The sequence below is a fragment of the Sorex araneus genome, chromosome 10 (assembly GCF_027595985.1).
Source record: "Sorex araneus isolate mSorAra2 chromosome 10, mSorAra2.pri, whole genome shotgun sequence".
Classification (NCBI taxonomy): domain Eukaryota; kingdom Metazoa; phylum Chordata; class Mammalia; order Eulipotyphla; family Soricidae; genus Sorex; species Sorex araneus.
The window spans coordinates 65,782,165-65,804,267 of record NC_073311.1 but is presented as its reverse complement, the minus strand read 5'-3'; the positions used below and the strand labels follow the sequence as shown (position 1 = coordinate 65,804,267).

The 22,103-nt window shown below is 42.9% G+C and overlaps 1 protein-coding gene across 3 annotated transcripts in view; it reads right to left on the bottom strand.

Moving 5' to 3' along the window:
- The window catches only part of CCDC91 (coiled-coil domain containing 91), a 207,321-nt gene that overhangs the window by 59,677 nt on the left and 125,541 nt on the right, over window positions 1-22,103 (bottom strand). For all 3 annotated transcript variants that reach the window (XM_055118521.1, XM_055118519.1, XM_055118520.1), the window contains 2 exons: window positions 2,718-2,810; window positions 2,556-2,624 (listed from right to left, as the gene is read on the bottom strand). In XM_055118521.1, coding sequence (XP_054974496.1) covers window positions 2,556-2,624; window positions 2,718-2,810 — 162 coding nt within the window. The remainder of the gene's footprint in view (window positions 1-2,555; window positions 2,625-2,717; window positions 2,811-22,103) is intronic.

The following is a 22,103-nucleotide window of genomic DNA, read 5'->3' as shown; positions in this document are numbered from 1 at the left end:
TTGTTCTGGCTCATCCTCCACCTTGAAACTGGCGCCCGTCTCACCCTGAAATGCGTATTTCCAGCATTTCCCCCTAGAGAAGTTTGTCTTTTCCTGAGTAATTCTCTGTCTCTGTCTCTCTCCCTCCCTCCCTCCCTCCCTCCCACAGACACTTTCCTTAAGCAAATTTCACTTAACTTAAAAGTTGCATTTACTTCACTTAAAAAATTCTTTTGTTCAAATACTGACACCAACACAGTGGGAGAAGGAAACAGTGACGCCCCACTTGCGGGAACGAACAGATTATCCAGACAGAACGTTACCAAGGAAACCAAGGCCGTCGATGACAAACCAAGATAGACTTAATAGATATTTATAGGTAATCAGCAGGGTACAATTACATATTTCTTCAAAACGTATAAAGGTATTATTAAGGTAGATAATATATATTTAATTAAAAAACAAATCATGTCAATGAAATTTGGCACATTATAGTCCTTCCTGGCACAAGTATATCTTTTATGCATAACTCACATGTTTGCTTTGGGGGGGCACAGCCTCGTGTCAGGGGCCGCCCCTTGCTCTGTGCTCGGGGCCACTCCAGAGGCAATTCAAATGCTGGAGTCAGCTGTGAGCAAGTCAGGCCACTATGTGCAAACTCCTTACAGACATTTTAAGGAGAATCAAAACTTAAAATCGCTATTCGGGGGAAACATCCAAACTTAAATGCATGAATTTAAAAACAACAGCTGAAAATGAACAAAGAATCAATGGTACCCATAGAATTTTATTTCCCCAAAGAAAAGATGCTTCTACAGAACATAAACATTTAATGAAGTTGCTTCTATTGCAAAAAATAAAATTTTTTTAAAAAATCACTTTTAATTAGAAGACACTGAGTCACCAAGTTCCGCATCTCCTGCTGATGGTGCCACATTTCATCATGTCATCAACAAAAGGGACAAGTTTGCTGGTATCACCATCAGCCCTGTCGGAAATGTCTTAAGTATAAGCAGGTATGAAAATTCAAGATTCTGACTTTTAAAACTCAAACTTTATCACTGGCAACAGAAACTGTCTTTTCTGTTTGCTTGCTTTTAAGGTGCTGGTCTTACTTTGGCAGACCATAAAGTCCGCATAACCTTGGTTATTCAGTAAAATTGTCTTCCTCGGCGCCGTATAATCCCATCAATGGCCAAGATCCAGAGACTATAAAACAAAGCTCCCGGAAGCATGGCCACATTCACGGCCGTGCCACCTCTTATTGTCTACTTCTCCCACTCGGAGAACCTGGCAAACTACCGAGAGTATCCATCCCACACGGCAGAGCCTGGGAAGCTCCCCATGGCATATTCATATGCCAAAACCAGTAACAATGATGGGTCTCATTCCCCTGACCCTGAAAGAGCCTCCAATGCGGCACCATTGGGAAGGACGAGTAAAGAGAGGCTGCTAAAATCTCAGGGCTAGGACGAATGGAGACGTTACTGGGCCCACTCGAGCAAATCGATGAACAATGGGATGACAGTGATACAGTGAAAAAAAATTATACTGACATTAGCTGCAGCTCAAACACAAGAATTCTCAAGAAATCCACCATGCTCTGATGTAATGGAAGCCCATCACCGGGCACCTCTGACCCTGGAGAGGTGACAGGTGACGGTTTTCCTCTCAGGGGTCACTCCTGGTGGTGCTGGGAATTGTACCAGGTGGGTACAAGCAAGACAAACACCTTACCTGCTGTACTATCACTCAGCTCCATCTAATTGTAAATTTTTAAATAATAAGATAACAAGGCAAACACCTTACCTGCTGTACTATCACTCAGCTCCATCTAATTGTAAATTTTTAAATAATAAGATAACAAGGCAAACACCTTACCTGCTGTACTATCACTCAGCTCCATCTAATTGTAAATTTTTAAATAATAAGATAAAAACTATCCACAGCAACCATTAAACTTGTATGGCTTAGTAATGATGTGTACATAGGAGACTTGAAATATTTATTCACTAAATTTAGTTCAAAAGTTAGTGTAACATTAAATATACATGTATCCATAAATACACATAGAGCATATACACTTAAATCTGTTAGTTCAGAGCTGACTTTAAAAATCTTCTATCTTGGGGCTGGAGTGATAGCACAGTGGGTAGGGCATTTGCCTTGCGTGCGCCCGACCCGGGTTCGATCCCCGGCATCCCATATGGTCCCTTAAGCACAGCCAGGAGTTATTCCTGAGTGTAGAGCCAGGAGTAACCCCTGAGCATTGCTGGATGTGACTCAAAAACCAAAAAAAAAAAAAAATCTATCTTGGTAGGCAAATAATTACATGCACAACTTGAAAAATGCATATGAAATACCAAATGAATAATAAGTGTTCCAACATATCTTTCACTTAATCATCTCTATAAAATAGTTTAATGTCATTATAATCCAGTAGGAAAATTTAACAAGAACATAAGAGATTAAAATTAATCTTATGACGTCAATATATAAAAGAATGACTAGACTAATAATAAACTTTTGAAATTCCACTTTCGTATACAGAAACCCATTAAGAGAGACACACATACCTTTGCAGCAGATACTAATGCTTCTTTGTTTCTCTGCCTTTCTTCTTCCAAACATTTTTCTAATATTTCCTGTGAATGATAAGACATGTGGATGGACACTGAGTGTGTTGTCTGTGCCACCAGGACACGTCCTTCCCATGCCCAGGAACCCGCGAGAGTCACCTTCTGCTCCCGAGACTGCTGAAGCAAAGCTTCCTTTATTTTGTCCTTCAAGAGTTCCTTCTCTTTGTCCAGCATTTCAAGAAGCCTCTGATGCTGCAAGAAGAGATAACCGGACCATTATTATGACTCAGGCAGATAATCCACAAACATAGTTGTTTAAGCTCGCCTGCCCTGCAGGACACGTGATCGCCATGGAAACAATAGGAGCTTCGCTGAGAGCTGAGTGCCCCGACCCACGGAACCCTCCATTTTGCAATTAGTCAAGATATAGATTATTTTATAATAATAAGGGCTGGAGCGATAGCACAGCGGTAGGGCGTTCGCCTTTCACGCGGCTGACCCGAGTTCGATTCCTCCGCCCCTCTCGGAGAGCCCGGCAAGCTACTGAGAGTATGGAGCCCGAGAGGCAGAGCCTGGCAAGCTCCCCGTGCATATTGGATATGCCAAAAACAGTCACAATAAGTCTCTCAATGAGAGACGTTACTGGTGCCCGCTTGAACAAATCGATGAGCAACGGGATGACAGTGATGACAGTGATAGATTATTTTAGACCCTTCAAACTCAACAAAGTATACGAGAATAAGAAAATGCTTAAATTTATTTTCTTCCAATTAAATTTAAAAAAATTATTCTCTAAAATAGTTATTAGCCTGCAACAAAAGAAAGAACTGATGCTTGTTGAACGCCAGCTACCAGGGTTGGTCTGTGTCGTTAAGTATGAATACACTGAGTGCTTTATTGCCGTTCTTATTCCAAGATCTTAGCATGGGTTCAAACAATCCATAAATCAAGAATTATGAAAACTGTCCAAGGAATATCACAGCTAATATAATATTAATTTGCATTAATATAACAATTAATTATTAATATGTTAATTTGTATTCCAGAATGCTACTTTGGAGCGGATGCACCCAGAGCCAGTCATTGCGGATTAGGTACTTGGGGGTCTGACTGGAGCTTTCAAAGAACAAAATGAATTTATGGCCTCACTGTCTTTAGTCTAGCCGAGCTAGGCGCTTGTTCTGGAGCAGTGTTTAATGGGGGAAAAAAAACACTAAGAAATCATATTCTGGGGGCTGGAGTGATGGCACAGCGGGGAGGGCATTTGCCTTGCACACGGCCAACCTGGGTTCGATTCCCAGCATCCCATATGGTCCCCGAGCACTGCCAGGAGTAATTCCTGAGTGCAGGTCCAGGAGTGACCCCTGTGCATCACCGGGTGTGACCCAAAAAGCAAAAAAAAAATAAATAAATAAATCATATTCCTACATACCTTGATTTTTCAATCAGTTAGTAAAGCAAATTAGATCCTCACATTTAGAATGTCATTCCACAGAAGCCACCTCTAAAAACGAACTTAACCTGACACCCAATGACCTAAAACTGATACAAATTTGTTTTTTAAAGTTCTCATGACATAAAACTATTTTGTTTTTATGACCAAATGGTGGCCAAAATTATCAAATAGTTATGTCTATTAAGAAAACCTCTTATTCCTATTTTAATACCTTTCACATTTATTTATCTAAAAAGAAATCCCAAGAATATGTAATTTTTCCTTAATAATTGATATTGTATGATGTATGAGAACTTAATTTTATTTTCATGCACAAGGAATGTCAGAGATTCATAAATAATACCTAATCCTATTTAAAATAACCGCATGTGAAACTCAGGAAAGATAACATACCTTCCACTAATCAGACTTACAAAGGAAAAAAATGTAATTTTTATAGAAGACTAAACAAATCCTATGGCGCCCTTGGGATGGAGTAATTTTAATATAAACAGAATAAAATTATTAGAATTAAAACACAGAAAGAATTTCCAGAGCCAGAATACTTTGAAAATGATTTCTCATTAAGAAAAACTGTCATGTTTCAGACTAATGGAAATTATTGAGGAATTTAAAGAAGGCCACATTTCTGTAGCAGCCCAACAAGAACTACTCAAAGAGGGCCCATCAGCCAAGATGACAATGCATTTTAGAGAATTCCTGGATATAATTTGAAAATTGACAGCATACTACCAGGAGACGCTTTTTGAGCTTTTCTGCAAGAGCAAACCAAAAATGACCATATAAAAATCATCATGTATAAAATGTCTCCTGAATAAAATTATCTACTTGAGAAGATATAACTATGGATTAGTTACTTTTCTCATCCAGACAAAAATTTACTATTTTGAAGACTGAATGCACCGAGGTAGTTAGGAGGGCTTTTCCATACATCACCGGCACATGAAAGCCTCACACTGAAGCACGTTCAAGTCTCCCCCTTTCCAGAGTCCCCGAGAATCAGTATTCAGGAGCCTTGCCGGTTTCTCCGTCACCTCAGCAATGTTCGCAAACATACAGATAACCGTGAAGCTACGTACATAGATAAAAGCAGCCGCAGCATCACCTGGTTTTTGTCCAGAAACAAAGTTCTTATCCCAAGTAGAACGTCAGGTACGAGCCCACGGCCATTCGAATTTTAAAGAATCTGACTCATCTCTGCCAGCGTTTGCTTTCTTTCTGAAACCATATTAACATCATTTCCTGAACAAAGGCTGCTTGATATTAGGAGGGATGATTCCGAAACGTGCCAAACGGCACGGGGTAAGTACAGGTATGAAACTAAACACGCTTCATTGGGAAAGCGAACAGCCGAAAAGAAACAAACCGTTCAGTAAAACAGACGTTTTCTAACATAGGCTCATGAGAGAAACCTAAAGAAGCGTGAATGACGCCCGGCACCACGTATGAGCCCTGCCCGCTGAGCCGGGAGGCGGCCAGAGCACCGCTGAGTGTGGCCCCAAAACCGAGAGAGAAAAGGAGGAGTGAAAATCACCCGCGTTTCCAGCACCCAGAGACGATCACTAGCATCCGGGCAAGCATACAGCTGTGCATACAACTGTCAGGCTGAACACTTCATGTAAGTGACACGTCAAAGCTCAGTGCCAGAGACGCTGGCAGCCACATATCCGCATGTTACCCACCCCCGAGCCACATCCAGAGAGATCCCAGAATCCTGAGTCCCACAGCTGCAGTTCTATTATTTCTTTTTTTGGGGGGGTCACCCCTTGCAGTGCTCAGAGCTTACGCAGGGTCACTACGGGGTGCTGAGGCTGGAGACTGGCCAGGCAGACACCGAGGCACCTGCTGGGCTACCTCTCCAGGCCCGACACCCACGGACAAATGTCACGAGGCATCTGCTTTATTCGATGGCACAATTTATAATTTACTATTATCTTATTTACCCACATCTACATGTGCGATATTTCACTTTGTAAGCATCTTGGATTCAAGGCGTGAATCTCCGTGAGCCTCTTCAGTTACGACTTTAGGAAAAATGACTCGGAGTGGAAGTCGCTGCTTCCGAAGATCGAGCGTAGGCCCTATCTTGACTCGGACCCGCAAACAGAAAGCAAGTGCCCGAGAAGGAGAGTGTCTTCGAGAGTGAGTTACGGTCACAAATAACCAGGGGAATGTTCGCCCTGTTGTGACTTGGAATCCAGCGACCTTAATCTGTTGTTCCTTTTACCATCCTCTTTCAAAATGTTATTTCTCTTGCTGCTGCTATTATTCTATTCTTTCTCTTTTCCAGAATTATTGGGTCATAGTCTTCTAGAGTGGGAAGGTCTCTACTTAAAGGTATTTGTTTCCTCAGGCTTCCTTTCTGCAGCTGTGATTCTGTCATTTTGGGATATTCTACCACCTTTTAGGAAGCTTTTCCTGTCCACTTGTATTAAAACAGAAAAACACAAGAAAACTCTGCACAGGTGCAGAGTGTCAGTGTTCGCTGGGGATTCCCAGGCCCAGGTCTATTACCTCTCCCTCCCCCCGTGACCCTTTCTTCTGTAGCACTGCACTGGGTACGGTCATCTCGTCGTTCGTCAATTTGCTCAATTGGGCACCAGTAACGTCTCCATTGTGAGACTTGTTATTGTTTTTGGCATATTGAATACACCACGGGGAGCCTGCCAGGCTCTGCTGTGCGGGCGGGATACTCTCGGTAGCTTGCCGGGCTCTCTGACAGGGACGGAGGAATCGAACCGGGGTCGGCCACGTGCAAGGCAAACGCCCTCCCCGCTGTGCCATCGCTCCAGCCCAAGAACTTCACAAGAGAAAAACATCCAACCCCACAAGGAGAGGGGAGATGAACAGGAACTTTCTTAAAGAAGAAAATTAAAATGCCGAAAGGCATTTGAGAAAATTCTATTGCCAAGCATCGGAGAGATGCAAATCCAAACAACAGTGAGATGCCACAGTGTGACCAGAGAGGGGCGGGCACTCCGCAGAGGAACAAAACGACCCGTGTCAGCATGGATTGGGAGAAAGGAAGCCACTGTCGACTTCTTCAATCTGTGATGAGCCTTTTCATCGTAAGAACCAACATCAGCACCGACCTCACAGGGCTATCCTGGTGACGGGCTGGCTCAGATGGGGGAAAGGCTTTGGTTTAATACCAAACTACAGGAAGTGCTCTATAATTATAATGATTAGATAAGGGTTGACTTTGTGGTTAATTTCTAAATGACTGTCTCTTCTTGTACCACTTATCCAGGAAACACGCATGTTGCCTTGATCACCAGACGTTGCTTCTAAGGGCGCTGCCTTCGGGGTGTGACTCTCCTCTGTAAAGCATAGACACACTTTCTTACATTTGACTGAAAGAACTATTGTATAAGCACACTTTCTTCAGCAAGTACATCAGCAACTATTCTTCCCCTCAGACCTAAAGAGCTTAAGTAGAAAATATGTTTAAATCACCTGGCCTAGAGACTTTACATATGTGGGTCATTCTCATTCTCTCTCTCTCTCTCTCTCTCTCTCTCTCTCTCTCCTTTCTCTCTCCTCTCTCTCTCTCCTCTCTCTCTTTCTCTCTCTCTCATTTGGTTTCTTTTTGTCTGGTTAATTAAACATAATATTTCCAAGGTTTACCATGTTGCACTACATTTCTGGACATCATTCCCTACAGCTGAATAATAATCCCACCATATCTCTGGACCACCTTTATCTGTGATGGGTGCTTTGGCAGGGTGCCTGTGGTGGTGCTCGGGGATCACTCCTAGTTAGGGAACAACCCGCAATGACAGCGATCAAACCAGGACAACCACGGGCAAGCAGCGCCTTACCTGTGTCCTGGCTGAGCCTGCCAGATGCTCTGACATCACCACCTTCCAGCAATCATGAAAATATGCCATCAACAGTGGGGCACAAATATTTGGGTCCCTGTTTTTGATTCTTCTGAGTATGTACCTTGGCAATCTAATAATGCTGCATTAAACTTATGAAGGAACTACCAAGCTGTTCTCTGTACCTACTGTACCATTTTAAACGTCCGCCAGTGGTGTCTGCGTTCAAAATTCTCCTATGCGCTACTGTGTGAAATATTTTCAGGTTTAATCATTAGTCATATCTTAGCAGTTATAAAGTAGTCTCCCTGCTCCTTTTCCACTATTACTATTATCATTATCGCAAAAGAAAAATGACTAGAGCTCTTTTGACAGCTAACAGACTGCAGTATAAGAAGCACTGGGTTTGGTTTCATTCAGTGTCTGAGAACTGATCAGACGGGGTGTTCCTTTCTCCTATGGGTAAAAGGTTCAGTTATTTAATCATAATAGGGAAGGAATTAAAGTATAAAGAGAAGGCATGGCTCGATCCCTTTTTATTTATAATAAAATACAAAGTAAATCCGGGGCTGTGAGCTCCAAGGGCTCGTCCTCTGCATCTGGGAGCCGGGTTTGCTGGCTGGCACCCTAGGGTCCCATCACTTCTAGGTCCGTAAACAAACATGCAACAAAAAGTATCTCGGTTGGCCTCTAGGACTCCGACCTTCTGCTTCAATGGGGAAGCTCTCAATTACCCAAAAGTTCCAACACCCCCCCCCACAAAAAAAGTTTGGATTTTCATGATACAAGAGCAGTCGGTCCCAGGGTTGGAGAGACAGTAGGTGGGCAGGGCACCACCAGGAGTGACCCCTGACTTCAGAGCCAGGAGGAAGCTCTCAGCAATCCCAGCGATGGCCTCACAACAAAAACAAAAAGAACTGTTTGTCCCTTCGCACTGTCCTAGCTGCACAATCCAAGGAAGGAGGCTCCGGGGACCTTTGTGACATAACTCAGCTGAAAGCCGTGACATCATTCAATATTAAGACTTCCTCTAGAAGTATTTATAATTTCTAAACAGAGCGACTTTCAACAGAATTTGCAAGTATTTTAAGTCATTATGAAAAGTACTATCCAAGAGCAGTAAACTGACTAAAAACATCTACTGGTGCTTCTTAAAATTATATTGAAATGTTTTAACTTTAAAAAACAGAAGCAATAAATGAAATACTATGGAGTGGCATTATTCTTACAGAGTGGGTGCTTCATGGAGAAGCATTGGGACAGTTCTTTTAAGATTGACCAGGAAACAAAAGGCACTCAGAAATAGGTTGCTTTTGCCCACTTCGGAAGAAATTCTTCCAAGTGAAAAATGTTTGATGCACACTCAAATATAAATATAGAGGTTCTGTGGTTTTTACTTGATTCCTGTAAAAAAAATCTTTCCTGGAATCTGAGTCATAAGAGATATTGTAAACAGATTTAATCACAATCACACATGGAAAGTTTTTGTCTATTAACTTCTAACATAAGCAAACGTGTTCAGGTACACAGTTCTCTACTTATCACAGGTCCACAAATTTCACATCGTTTCACATCTTGTGTGTGTAGCAAATGTGCTGTAATGCAAACTCAACAAACATCTTCTTTCACCTTTCATAAAGTGCAAACATTGACCGAGATCAAGGGACCCGGCAGGCCTGTCTTAAAGCTCGTGCTGATTTATGCCTCCATTTAACATGACTCGAAACACACAAAATAAATTTAGTAAGTGTCAATATAAAATGTGTCTCAGACATTTCACTCATCCATGGGCCAACACATTAAATACTGTTTGGAAAGAGAACCAAGGACCTAGAAAAGATAAACTCAGATTAAATCTACTTAAAGTAGTTACCCACAAGCCCAATAATATCAATAAACTTCTTAAAGTGAATAAAATGAAACTATATGCTATACTAGCAGACTGATTTAGCCCAAATAGACATATTTCTCGCAGGCATGGGAAAATGTAAGCAAATAAGTTATTCCCCACATTTAAATAGGTCTTTGACGGAAAGGAGGCCGAGACCGGGAATCAGAGCAGCGTGAAGACTGTAGGACAGTTTGCATCTATTTCCATAGAGGCTCTTGATTTGGATAACGCACATCCTGCTGGGTTCCAAAGAACATCACAATCCTGGATGTAAATAGAAGAGTCATCTGCCTCAACCACTTGTATGAAATAGCTTTTGAAAGGCCTATCAGTTCTAATATTTCCTTTGCTTAAGCTCAATACAGAAAACTTATTTCACCACCACAGTAGCTTTCGAATATGCTTCTGAAGCGAATGACCAAGGCATAGGAGATCATTCTTTCAGAAAGAAGAAGAAAGAAAGGAAAACGTTAACTTTTTTTTTTTTAGTCACCTAACTGGTGAACTACTTTCCCACAAACACTCTGATGCTCTGTTTCTGATTAAAACCATTTCTGGTTTTTTTTTTTTGGCTCCTACAAACCACGAGGGGCTTTCTCTGTGTTGGGGGGTCACTGCTGCTGATGCTGCTGGGCCCAGGGGGGCTCTGAACCTGGGTGGCCACATGCAAGGAAAGCGTCTTCCTGCTGTGCCATTTCTTGGTCCCCCAAATTTCATTTTTTTTATGACAGTACAATATGCTTCCTATTGCTAAGACTTTATCACCAGAAAATACTATGTAGTTAGCTCTAATATAACTCAACAAAGACGCTACCAAAAATGTTGTCAGAAGATTTCAGGTCAATGAAAGTTAAAGATAAGTTTTAAAATTTATTTATATGGAGGACTGGAGTGACAGCACAGCGGGTAGGGCGTTGACCTTGCATGCGGCCGACCTGGGTTCGATTCCTCCACCCCTCTCGAAGAACCCGGCAAGCTACCAAAAGTATCCTGCCCACACAGCAGAACCTGGCAAGCTCCCCGTGTCATATTCAATATGCCAAAAACAGTAACAAGAAGTCTCACGATGGAGACGTTACTAGCGCTCGCTCGAGCAAATTGATGAACAATGGGACGACAGTTAGGTTTCAATTTTTGATGCCTATCATATAAACTGCTTTTAAACTTTGGGCTGTAATATAGCTCAAATGCAGTTAAAGTCAGGCTTGGAAAACCACTTAATAATAATTTGTTTGTTTTTGGGCTACACTTGGCTGTGCACTCAGGGTCTGTCCCCACCAGGAGCGGGGAAATCCGTGGGCTTCCGGGACCTAACTCAGGTCAGCCACGGCTCGGAAAGAGCCAGGCCCACGGTACCGCCCGCCCAGCTCCACAACAGGGTCCTTTAATTTGTTGTGGACGGGGATCTTTCAGGTAAGAACTCGGTCTGGGGAACGTAGTGCTTACTATTTGTATTGCGTCAGAAAATCGGCATGTATGACGTGTACATCTGATACATACATATGTGTACACAAGCATACAAAGCAAGGTGACAAGGGCAGTGAGAGGAGGCGTGTGTGGGTCCCAAGAGTGCGTACGTGGCACACCATCACTGCCCTGGTTAAAAGGAATGGACGCCTGTCTTAAATGTTAACTGGCTGAAGATTACTTGTGACCCATGATATGAAATATAAGTAACTGAAGGATGCATGCTGAAATGAGATCACTTTGGATGTCACGCTTTTGGTTGTCTAGGAAACAAAAACCTTAAACTTAATAAAGAAGTATGTATAAAAGTACGGGGCTGAAATAATACAAAATAGCAAAAATAACATTATGATATATAGGCAATGTTCCTTATGAAAGTGGGAAATACAAAACATTTTAAACATTCAACACCAGGGTATTGCGTGTGTCAGCAAAGGGCTCTGACGTGTCAGCCAAGAGAATATCATGGGAAGGATTAAAAATGCGCATTCATATTTAATTATGTCTGTAGTATAAACTAAATACATACAAAGTTAGTTAAAACTATCCTCGCTATTTTATTTAACTATACAATATAAAATATTATGTATATTATAAATAATTATGAAAAGGGATTCATAAGAAAAAGGTCACCCTTGTGGAGAAAATGATGAATAGAGTATTATTATTATTTAAACTTAATCGGGGTCAGAAAGATTGTTCAAAGGGCTGGACACAAACATTGCATTTGGGAGGCCAGGATTCAGCCCTCCCATCCCACGGACTGAGCACTGTAGGCTGGGGTTCATACTGGCCCTCAGTCCTGCCAGGAGCAACTCCCACTGGACCTCTCCCCATGAGAAGCCAGACCTCAACCTCACAAATAAAATTTAAATAAAAATTCAAAGACAAAACACAAATATCATCTTAGGAAAACAGAAGCATGGGTATTCGACTCAGCCCACAGTGTGATGAAAGTGTGACTGACTTGATGGTGTTTCAACTGCTTTAGCTGAATAATTAAGCCGACTCAAGCTACAGTTTATGGAAAACTGACCAATGACCCATAGATGATTTTACAATGAATAAATACAGCCATGGAGGGGAAAAATGATTGGGTAATGCTACAAATATTACTACCTCAAATATCACACTATTGCTCAATAACAGAAAAACAGACATTTGGAACTCAGTACCTCTCAAAGCCCAGTGCAAACATGCCCTTAAAACTCTCCCATCTTAATCTTTCTCCAAAGCACCTCACCATGGTGATGACCAACTTATTTCCGTTTGTTCGTCAACCATTCCTGCATTAGTGGGGTCAGCTGCACCAGGCCAGTGCTCATCCCATGGGACCTTTCCGGAAGCTGTTCATTTTCAACACAGATCACTTAACACAGCAGTGAACACCTAGCCTGGCAGCAACAGAGAGTGATGGCTTGGAAACGCCATCGTCTCGCTCAGCCACTGGTTCAAGTGTTTTTATTTTTAATAAGGCTATATTGTGCTTTTAATTATTTAAAGGTTGCTCACAGCACAGTAGTTTTTAAAGGGGACTAGATGAGAATGATTAAATTTGAACTTTTCTGGTTAAAGGACGAAATATATCACGAATAAAACAGGAGTATTGGAAATGGGGAACGCAAAACACCTTGTTAAATATTACTGAGCTGGCGAGTTAGCAGGCAAAAATGATTAAGCACAAATCTCTAAGGCAAAGCAAAATTTGAATGGAATCACTATTCTTCGAGAAAGACAGGTAACAAATATTGGCGTTTCGGTTCTAACGGGTTATCCTTGATAACAGACCAAAGCACGGGGCAGAAGGACCAGAGGAAGCCAACTGCAGAGAGACGCTCTCCGGGAAGGCAGTGACGCCTCGGCAGCCTGGGGTAGCTGCGAACACACACACACACACACACACACACACACACACACACACACACACACACACACACACACTCTGCTGGGGAGAGGCTCCCCTGAAGATGAGAAGGCAGGTGTATAGAATCAGACCTTAGAAAGCGTCAGATCTTCGACTGACCAGACACAAAGCATCATTGTACAGCTAGGAGATAGGGGATGACACCAAACTCACTGGTAGATACACCTGGAAAAAGCAACATGGAAATAAGAAATGCGGTACTGAAAATCAAAGCTCAGTATTTGGCTTCTGTTGAGTGGAAATGTATGAATACGGTCTGAAAGATTATATAAACTGTAGAAACCAAACATAAAATGTGTTCTAGCAGTCTTGAGAAACACGGGTAGTAGCTGATGAAGCTTCAGAAGTCTGAAGGGAAATAAGTAAGATAGAGGCATTTTCCTGACTGAGAAAAAGACACGCAATACTCGGAACTAATCAGTATAAAGTAAGCACATTGTTAGTACAGATCCCGAAAGGGAAGAAGGAAATTCTCTTCAACCAATGGTGCTGAGAAAACTGATAGCCACGTGCAAAGAATCAAAGTGGACCACGTAGAAAAGTGACCCCAGATGACCACATACTCGGACATCAGGGATGAAACCCTGGTGTTCCCGGAGGCGACAGGCAAGGCCTTCTGGGACAGCGTCAGCTTCGCTGGGGCCCAACGGATTCAAATTTACTGGCAAGCAAAAGCAAGAATGATCAAACTGGCTGGTATCAAACTAGGAAAACCTGCACTGTGAATGGAACTTCCTCAAATTACAAGCCACCCTGCTGAACCAATTTTTTTAAAAAAGAAAGAAAACATAAGGGTTAAAAGCTGAACAAGCTCTCGCCAAGGAAGAAAGGCAGATGATGAAGGCGTAGGAAACTGTGCATCACCAGTGCTCGTCAGGAACTGCAAGGACATATCACCCCCCGCCTCTGAGCACCAGCGGCCAGAAACAGCAGATGCCGGCTAGGCCGTGGAGGAAAGAAACTCCCATTCAGGGTGGGTGCGGGTCCAAGCAGCGATGGTGCCGGGCACGTGTGTGGCGGTGGCCTGCAGGAACTCTGTACATCAACACGTGATCCTGAGCGCGACTGTCACCATGTTACCTCAGTCAACCCAAAAAGGAGAAAATGTTCCCGCAATTCCATCCCCAGATATGCCTCACAGGACACGAAGATGCTGATCCATGCAGACACACGCACTGTCCACATGAACCTGGTCACCAAAGTGTGAAGGCACGGGAGGGGGAGCTGGACAGCGCGGCGGGAGGGGAAGAGCCAGGCTGGCTTCGACAGCACCAGTGCAGAGCCAGCAGCAGAGGGGAGAGAACGGCAGACGGGTGCGCTCAGCCGTGGCTGAGACAACGTCCACGGAGGTGGAGGGCAGGCGTGGACGGGTCCCACTGCCTGGTGGAGCCACAGCGAGACTCTGGTGCTGGAAGCGGTGTGGCCGCATGTCCTTCTAAAACACACTGACATGACACTCTTGTTTCAGACCCTACCTCAATGAAAACACTATTTTATACCTGACTATGATTCCAAAGATCCAGGCCACAGGGCCCTGAACAGAGCCCAAAGGAAAAAGGAGATAATGTACCGCCAGCAACAGGAAAAGCTCCACTGCCGTTAGCAACGACCATCAGTGTTAACCACAAAGTATCCATTAGTACATGGCTAGCATGAGAAAGAAAAAAGTCATAAAAATCAAGTTTATCAAGAAGACAGCTTATAAAACAGGACTGTGGTATGTCACCCGACGGAGCTTCAAAATTTATCTCAAGAGATGCAGAAAAAGCAATTGACAAAATGTAAACTACCATTATGATGAAAACGCTAGAACCTGGACATCAAAGGAACGTACATCAACAGAATAATGACTATCTACGGCAAGCCACAGTTCCTATGACACAGAGTAAACCGGCTAAACTTCCACTCAGAGGGGATCAGAACAAGGCCTCACTCCTGCTCACCAGAATCCCTTGGAAATGAAGATGAAAACTTAATACTTTGAAAATTTTATAAGTGGTTGCCAAACACTATTATGGAAACCCAATTCAGTGAAGTTGTAAGAGAGCGTACGTATATGAGCCAAGCTGTGCCAATGCATATAGCAAAGAGCTATTGGGGATATTTATAATCTCCATCAGAAGAGCACCAAGAGTTTGAGTTGGACACGCGAGTAGCTCCACTGGCTGAAAGGATGCTTTGCAAGTGGGAGGTGTGGGTTTAATCCCCAGCACCAACCGTCCCCTGAGTACCACCAGGAGTGACCCTGAGCACAGAGTCAGGAGTGGCCCCTAGCACTGCTGAGGGCGGCTCCACACAACAGCAGACTGCAAATTTGGAATAAGTTCTAATAAAAAATGAACCAGTTTAAATAAGATGAAAGAGCTGAATATTGAAAATGACACGGTGCGATCAAGGAGACTGGAAAGGCACGAAAGGAAACACCTAGTCCAGAGCCCGGAAGGAAGAGTCAGTGCTGCTGACGTAGCCAGACAGCCGGGGCCTCTGCAGACTCAGGGCGATCAGCAGAACTACAGAGGAGAAAACTTACAAACCTAGGATTGTGTCCTATAGAATAATCCCCAAATGCAGGGAAAGAAACTTTCTGCAACAAAATCGGAGGAAACTTTCTGCCGCTAGACATGATATACAAAAGTTGTCTTTTGGAACTTTTTTTTTTATAATTAAAAATGTTACATCACAAACTCAGTTTCTATAGAGGCAGATCAGTGGAGAAGAACGAGGAAAGGCCGAGAGTCGGCCTTGATCTTACTTGCTCCGAAGGACAAGGGACATCAGCGCATTCAAGTCATGTGAGAATTTATCTGATTATGATAATGTATTGAATAGAGCTATATAGCTATGTTTCAACTAAGTATACTGTACGTATTAAATATTTATCTTTCTCCTCCATGTCACCCTAAAACCCTTTCCTTCTAAAAACCACCATTTGTCAGGCTGTGACTTCATAAAATCACAAAGCGAAGTTGCCATTTGTTAGGCTGAGAACTTGTAAAATCACAAAACAAGGTTGTGTACACATACCAGTGTTTAGTCATATCATTTTATATGCTAATGGAAATACCTGTTTAAGCTTAAAGATAGCATATCAATTTATATAACATTCTTTCATAAATTAAGCTACTAAAACTGTCATAAATAATCCAAATGAGGCTGAGTAGGGAAAAAAATCCTTTCGTAGAATATGTGGGATAAAATAATTCAATTTTAGAAAAGTGAAATAAAAATTTCTACTCAAAAATAATGAATGATTTGAGGCTCTTTCTGTTCCTGGCGCGAGCAGGTATCATTGGGCTACACTAGCTCGAGACAGAGACAAATGGAGACGTCACTGGCGCCCGCTTGAGCAAATCGAAGATCAATGGGACTACAAGTGATACAAGTGATACTCAAAAGTTTCACTTGATAGCTCTGAAAAATACACATACAAACTGTCTATGTAAGGGAATAAAGGCATTTTGAAGGGACAATAAAATGTATTTTAATCTTAATTTAGGTGAAAGTTGTAAAACTGCAAAACCCATCAAAATCAAAGGACAACAATGGATGAACTTTACTGGTCATGAAGTTTGCTTCAATAAACCTGAAGGGAAAAATACATACATTTAATGTCACCTGTCAACTTTTATTTGTCCATTTACAATAATGCCTTTATTTTCCCTTCCCGTTAAAAGACAAACTCCTTAAACTATTACCCCTTTTGAATTCTTCCCTGAACTCAAAGAACTGATGGTTCTCTTACTAGCAATCCCATTTTCTCTTTCTCATGTAATTTTTATGTTACAATTCACCTTATACCTATCTCCCAGAACAAAAGGTCATTAGCATCATAAAGACAGTGTTCTTATATCCTTAAAAATCCTGATGGTAGAGAGCCTAACATATTAACAACTCTCACATTTAAGTTCATGGCATCATCACAGTCAGTCATGCTCAAGAGAGTCTATTGGTTATTCAAATGACCAACTAAAGATAACTTAATATTTAAAAAAAGAGCGTGGATTCGTATCAACTCTGATACGATCAAGCAACTCTCCTTCACTGAACCATGATGAAAGGAAGAACTCGTGGTCACCTCAAAGTCATACGCAAATATTATTGGGAAACTAATTAAATAACTGCGAAGTGCAGCCTGACCAACGCTCTAACAAGGTTACAGTCTGAACCGCACCGGCCGTCTGGTTTGCAAGGGCTCCGCTGGACACCGACACCAACCGCCCGTCAACCAAAACCACCTTGGGAAATAGCTGTGGCTGAGATTTACACAGAGCGGTAATGGACTAAATTACGGGGTCCGCTGAAAACAGGTCAGAAGCATATATAACATGACAGAAATGGGAAAGTCAGTGAAAAGAATTATGGGTCAGGCACCCAGCCCCCTCCTCGAAACACAGTTGAGAGGGTTAAGACTAAAGTGATTGGAAGATTTAAGAAAAGTTTGGCAGCTTGTTTTTTTTTTTTTCCCCATAGAGCTCGTAATTATCATAAAATGTCGATTGGGTGAAAAACAGCTTGGGAAAGATAATCACATCTTTAATATCTTTTAGATAGCCAATGAATCACACCAAATAACCTTTGACGTCTCGCATAGGCATGTTCCATCTACCAATGTGAAAATGTGCTTTCAATAAATTCACCCAAATCACTGATAATAAAAGGGAGCAAATTACTGGAAAAGATAGTACCGTGGGGCTTTCCACTATAAACCGCTTCATTAAGTGGCTACGAAGGCGCACATTTTTATAGCTGCCGGGTTGTTTTGTAAATTATCCAAGGCCAGTGCCTTCAGAGACTTCAAACTTTTGTTGACAGTGATCTTATGAGACTTTAATTCTTAGGCAATCTATCTTACTCTTATTTTCTTGTAGTTAAAATGTTCCCCAGAAACGTAAACTTCTACTCTCTTGGCCAATCTCTTTGGGTTCCAAACTTACCAATGTACAACCATGCCCAGAGCCGTCATTATAGTCAAGTGTTCTGAGATAGTCTTGGGATGTGTAGAATACTTTTCCACTTGCAGTCAAGGCTACTTCTTTAAATTCAAAAACAAAACAAGCAACTAAACTAAAAACTGAAAGACCATGGGCAACGTGTGACTCTTTTCACTTGCCAGATCTCTGATCCCATTCCTTGGTCACGATTCACCCAAACAAACAACTACACTCGAATGTTTTCATCAGGCTAGTGCGCTGTTACAATCTTTCCACAACTTTCCATAACTAGAAGGGGCCTCCGTTCTGCCTCTCTAATGTCCCCTGTCAAAAGGAGAGAACTTTATAGATCTTTGTACCGGTAAGGAAACTAATGAGAAGAAAAAGTAACCGGAATCAGACAAGAAGAGATGAAACAGGAGCGAAAATTAACTTCCAACTTCTTGCCTTACAGAAGTCCTCTAAGCTATGAATAGAACCGTTCCTTCTGTGGCATTTTCCTGAATGAAAATATTTGTACAAATGGTCGCCTCTTCTCTCAAAAAAATACACTGAAGACCTATATGAGGTTTTTTTATTTTCCGTTTTTTACTAAAGTTTCACACTTTTCTTTTTCACTCTTTTTAATTCACTATACAGTAGGTGGAGAATAAAGAAATGTGGTAAGAGATAAACACAATGTTATGGCCAACCACAATCTGCCCAAACATCACGATAGCACCAGGATGACATTCAGCGGGAAGGAACGTGTTTTCCCTGGCCGGGAACGAGGCTCCGGGCAACCCTCTCTGCTTATTTGTCAGATTCCACTTTGGTTTGGAAGCCGACCCTGACCCCACAGGGCTCGGGACTCCAGCTGGTGGGCTGTGAGGGGCCCAGGTGTCACTGGCCTCTAGAGGGGTCCGGGCAGGACCACGACACCCTCGGAAGGAAGGGGTGGGCTTGACTACTGTTGGACAGCCATCATCTGTGAAACTGATCTGTTGGTGCTATAAAGGGGTTGGATGCCTATAATTTCACCTATCACCATGGAAACTGGTATAAGATGATTACCAAAAAAGCATAATTTATATAACTGGATGAATTATTTAAATTTAATAAGAAGACATTTTATTTTCCGATGCAGTTACAGTCCTTGTTTGAATTTACTTAAAAAAAAACTACACTTTAAATGTTTTAATATAATTAGTATTTCTGGAAATACAGTTTCAAGATAACCAAATTCCACCCAATATACTTGAAAAATGAGTCAAATGATTCCCAGAAAGCACTTCCATCGGGCAGGTGTCTGTGAGACAGGTGAGACGCGGTGTGGATGCAGTTCCCTGTCCTTGACCCTCTCCCGAACAGCCGCCCGCAGCCAGGTGACAGGTCTGGACGGAGCAGCCGGGCACAGTGTGAATCTGACACAAACACGCCCGAGCTTACAAACCGCATCACTCAGGGTCTGCACAGAGGGACTGATGAGCTGGTGGAGCAGGGGGTGATTATTTCAGGAACTGGCACGTGTAGCTGTAGGAGCTCGGGAGTATGAAACCCACAGGAAACAGGGACCTCGGGGCACTGTACCCATAGGGCAGACCCGGGCATATACCCACAGGGCAGGCAGAGACACGGGCATAAACCTATAGGGCAGAGACCCGGGCACATACCCATAGTGCAGGGACCCGGGTGTATATCACAGGGCAAGTAGAGACCTGAGCATATACCCAGAGGGCAGAGAGAGGGCCGGGCATATACCTACAGGGCAGACCCGGGCACATGCCCACAGGGCAGGCAGAGACCCGGGCAGTGTCCGTGTGCAGCTGCGGGGGGCGGGGGTGACAGCTCAGCGTACTTGCTCATCAGTCCTTTAATGCACAGCTGATGTTCACGGGTACCCGTGAGGCGTGCCCAACTCCGTATAATGCTAACCAGTGCACATGTTCCCTCCACAGAGACGCTGGCCATGCCGGCCACACAAACGAGCACCAAAGTCGAGCTACAAGGTAGCCATCACTCTGGTGTAACGGACTCGCAGATCAAATTAAATCCACGGGTAAAAGCTCCATAACCAGTGAAGTGACTATCTGTAGAATGGCACACGTCACTTTTGCCATATATTAAGAGGTCTTAAAATACCGGTAATATCATTAGCAGTGATAACAAAACTTCCTTTTACTTCATTTCAGGAATTTATGCAGAGAAATAATACATGGACAGAATTTTTTGTGTTAATATTCTGCACAAGATAAACAGAATGGGGTCTCCTTGGGTGTGGCTGACTCCAGGTCGATCCCTGGCACGCCAGACGGTCCCTAACTGCACCAGGCAGGATTCTGAGCACAGAGCCAGGAGTCAGCCCTGCACCAGGTGTGGCCCCCAAATAAAATTAAAAACAAACTAAAATTAAACTAAAGAAATGGTGATAACATATCAATAGATGCAGAGAAAGCATTTGACAAGATTTAGCATCCGTTTATGATGAAAACTCGCCAAAATGGGTATAGAAGGGACTTTCCTCAATAGAGTCAAAGCCGTTTATCAGAAGCCAACGGCAAGCATCATCCTCAATGGGGAAAAACTAAGAGCCTTCCCTCTAAGAACAGGAATGAGACAAGGATGCCCACTCTCTCCACTTCTGTTCAATATAGTACTGGAAGTATTTGCAATAGCGATTAGGCAAGAAAAAGGTATTAAGAGCATTCAGGTAGGAAAGGAAGAAATCAAGCTCTCACTATTCGCAGATGATATGATACTATACTCAGAGAACCCTAAAACCTCTACCAAGAAACTCCTAGAAACAACAGACTGGTATAGTAAAGTTGCAGGCTATAAAATCAATACCCAAAAGTCCATGGCTTTCCTATATGCAAAAAATGAGAGAGAAGAAAGCGACATGATAAAAGCAATCCCGTTCACAATTGTGCCTCAAAAAATCAAGTACCTCGGAATCAGCTTAACTAAGGAGGTAAAGGACTTATATAATGAAAACTACAAAACGCTACTTCAGGAAATAAAAGAGGACACGAGGAAATGGAAAGACATCCCCTGCTCATGGATTGGAAGAATATTGTCAAAATGGCAATTCTCCCCAAAGCACTGTACAAATGCAATGCGATCCCTATAAGGATACTTTTGATACTCTTCAAAGAAATGGAACAAGTGCTTCTGAAATTCATATGGAACAATAAGCTCCCACGAATAGCTAAAGCAATTCTTGGGAAAAAGAAAATGGGAGGAATCAACCTCCCCAACTTCAAACTCTACTACAAAGCGATAGTCATTAAAACAGCATGGTACTGGAACAAAGGCAGAGCGGCAGACCAATGGAACAGGGTTGAATATTCTGACACACACCCCCAAATATATGATCATCTAATCTTTGATAAGGGAGCAAGAAATGTGAAGTGGAGCAAGGAAATAATTTTTAACAAATTGTGCTGGCAAAACTGGACAGCTACATGCAAGAAAATGGGCTTAGACCTCCATCTATCACCATGTACAAAAGTCAGATCAAAATGGATTAAAGTCCTCAACATCAGACCAGAATCCCTAAGGTACATTGAAGACAAGGTCGGCAAAACCCTCCACGACATTGAAGCCAAAGGTATCTTCAAAGCTGACACACCACTGGCCAAGCAAGTGAAAACAGAGATAAATCAATGGGACTATCTCAAACTAAGAAGCTTCTGCACCTCAAGAGAAACAGTGACCAAAGTACAAAGACAATCTACAGGAGAGGGAGTCCTCTCGGTGTGCACGCCAGAGCTGGAAGTGCACGCGGGCTCTGCACGCTGCATCACCCCTGAAATTACAGGCCCTGAGAAACGTCGCCACAGCAGATGTTCCAGCTCCGTGATCCCAGTAATGGGAAAAGAACAGAGCGGGGAGAAGCGGAACCAACTGGGCAAGGCGTGAGGGGCAGCGCCGGTGGCTTCTGTCCTCGGGCTCCCGGCTGGGACAGGTGCCTCGGCCCCCACCCACCCGGGAACGCGCGGGGGCTACGGTGTGGGCAGCACCAGCTCTGCCCGGCCGGCTCCCAGAGCTCCCGGAGGCGTCTCCCCCGAGAGCGG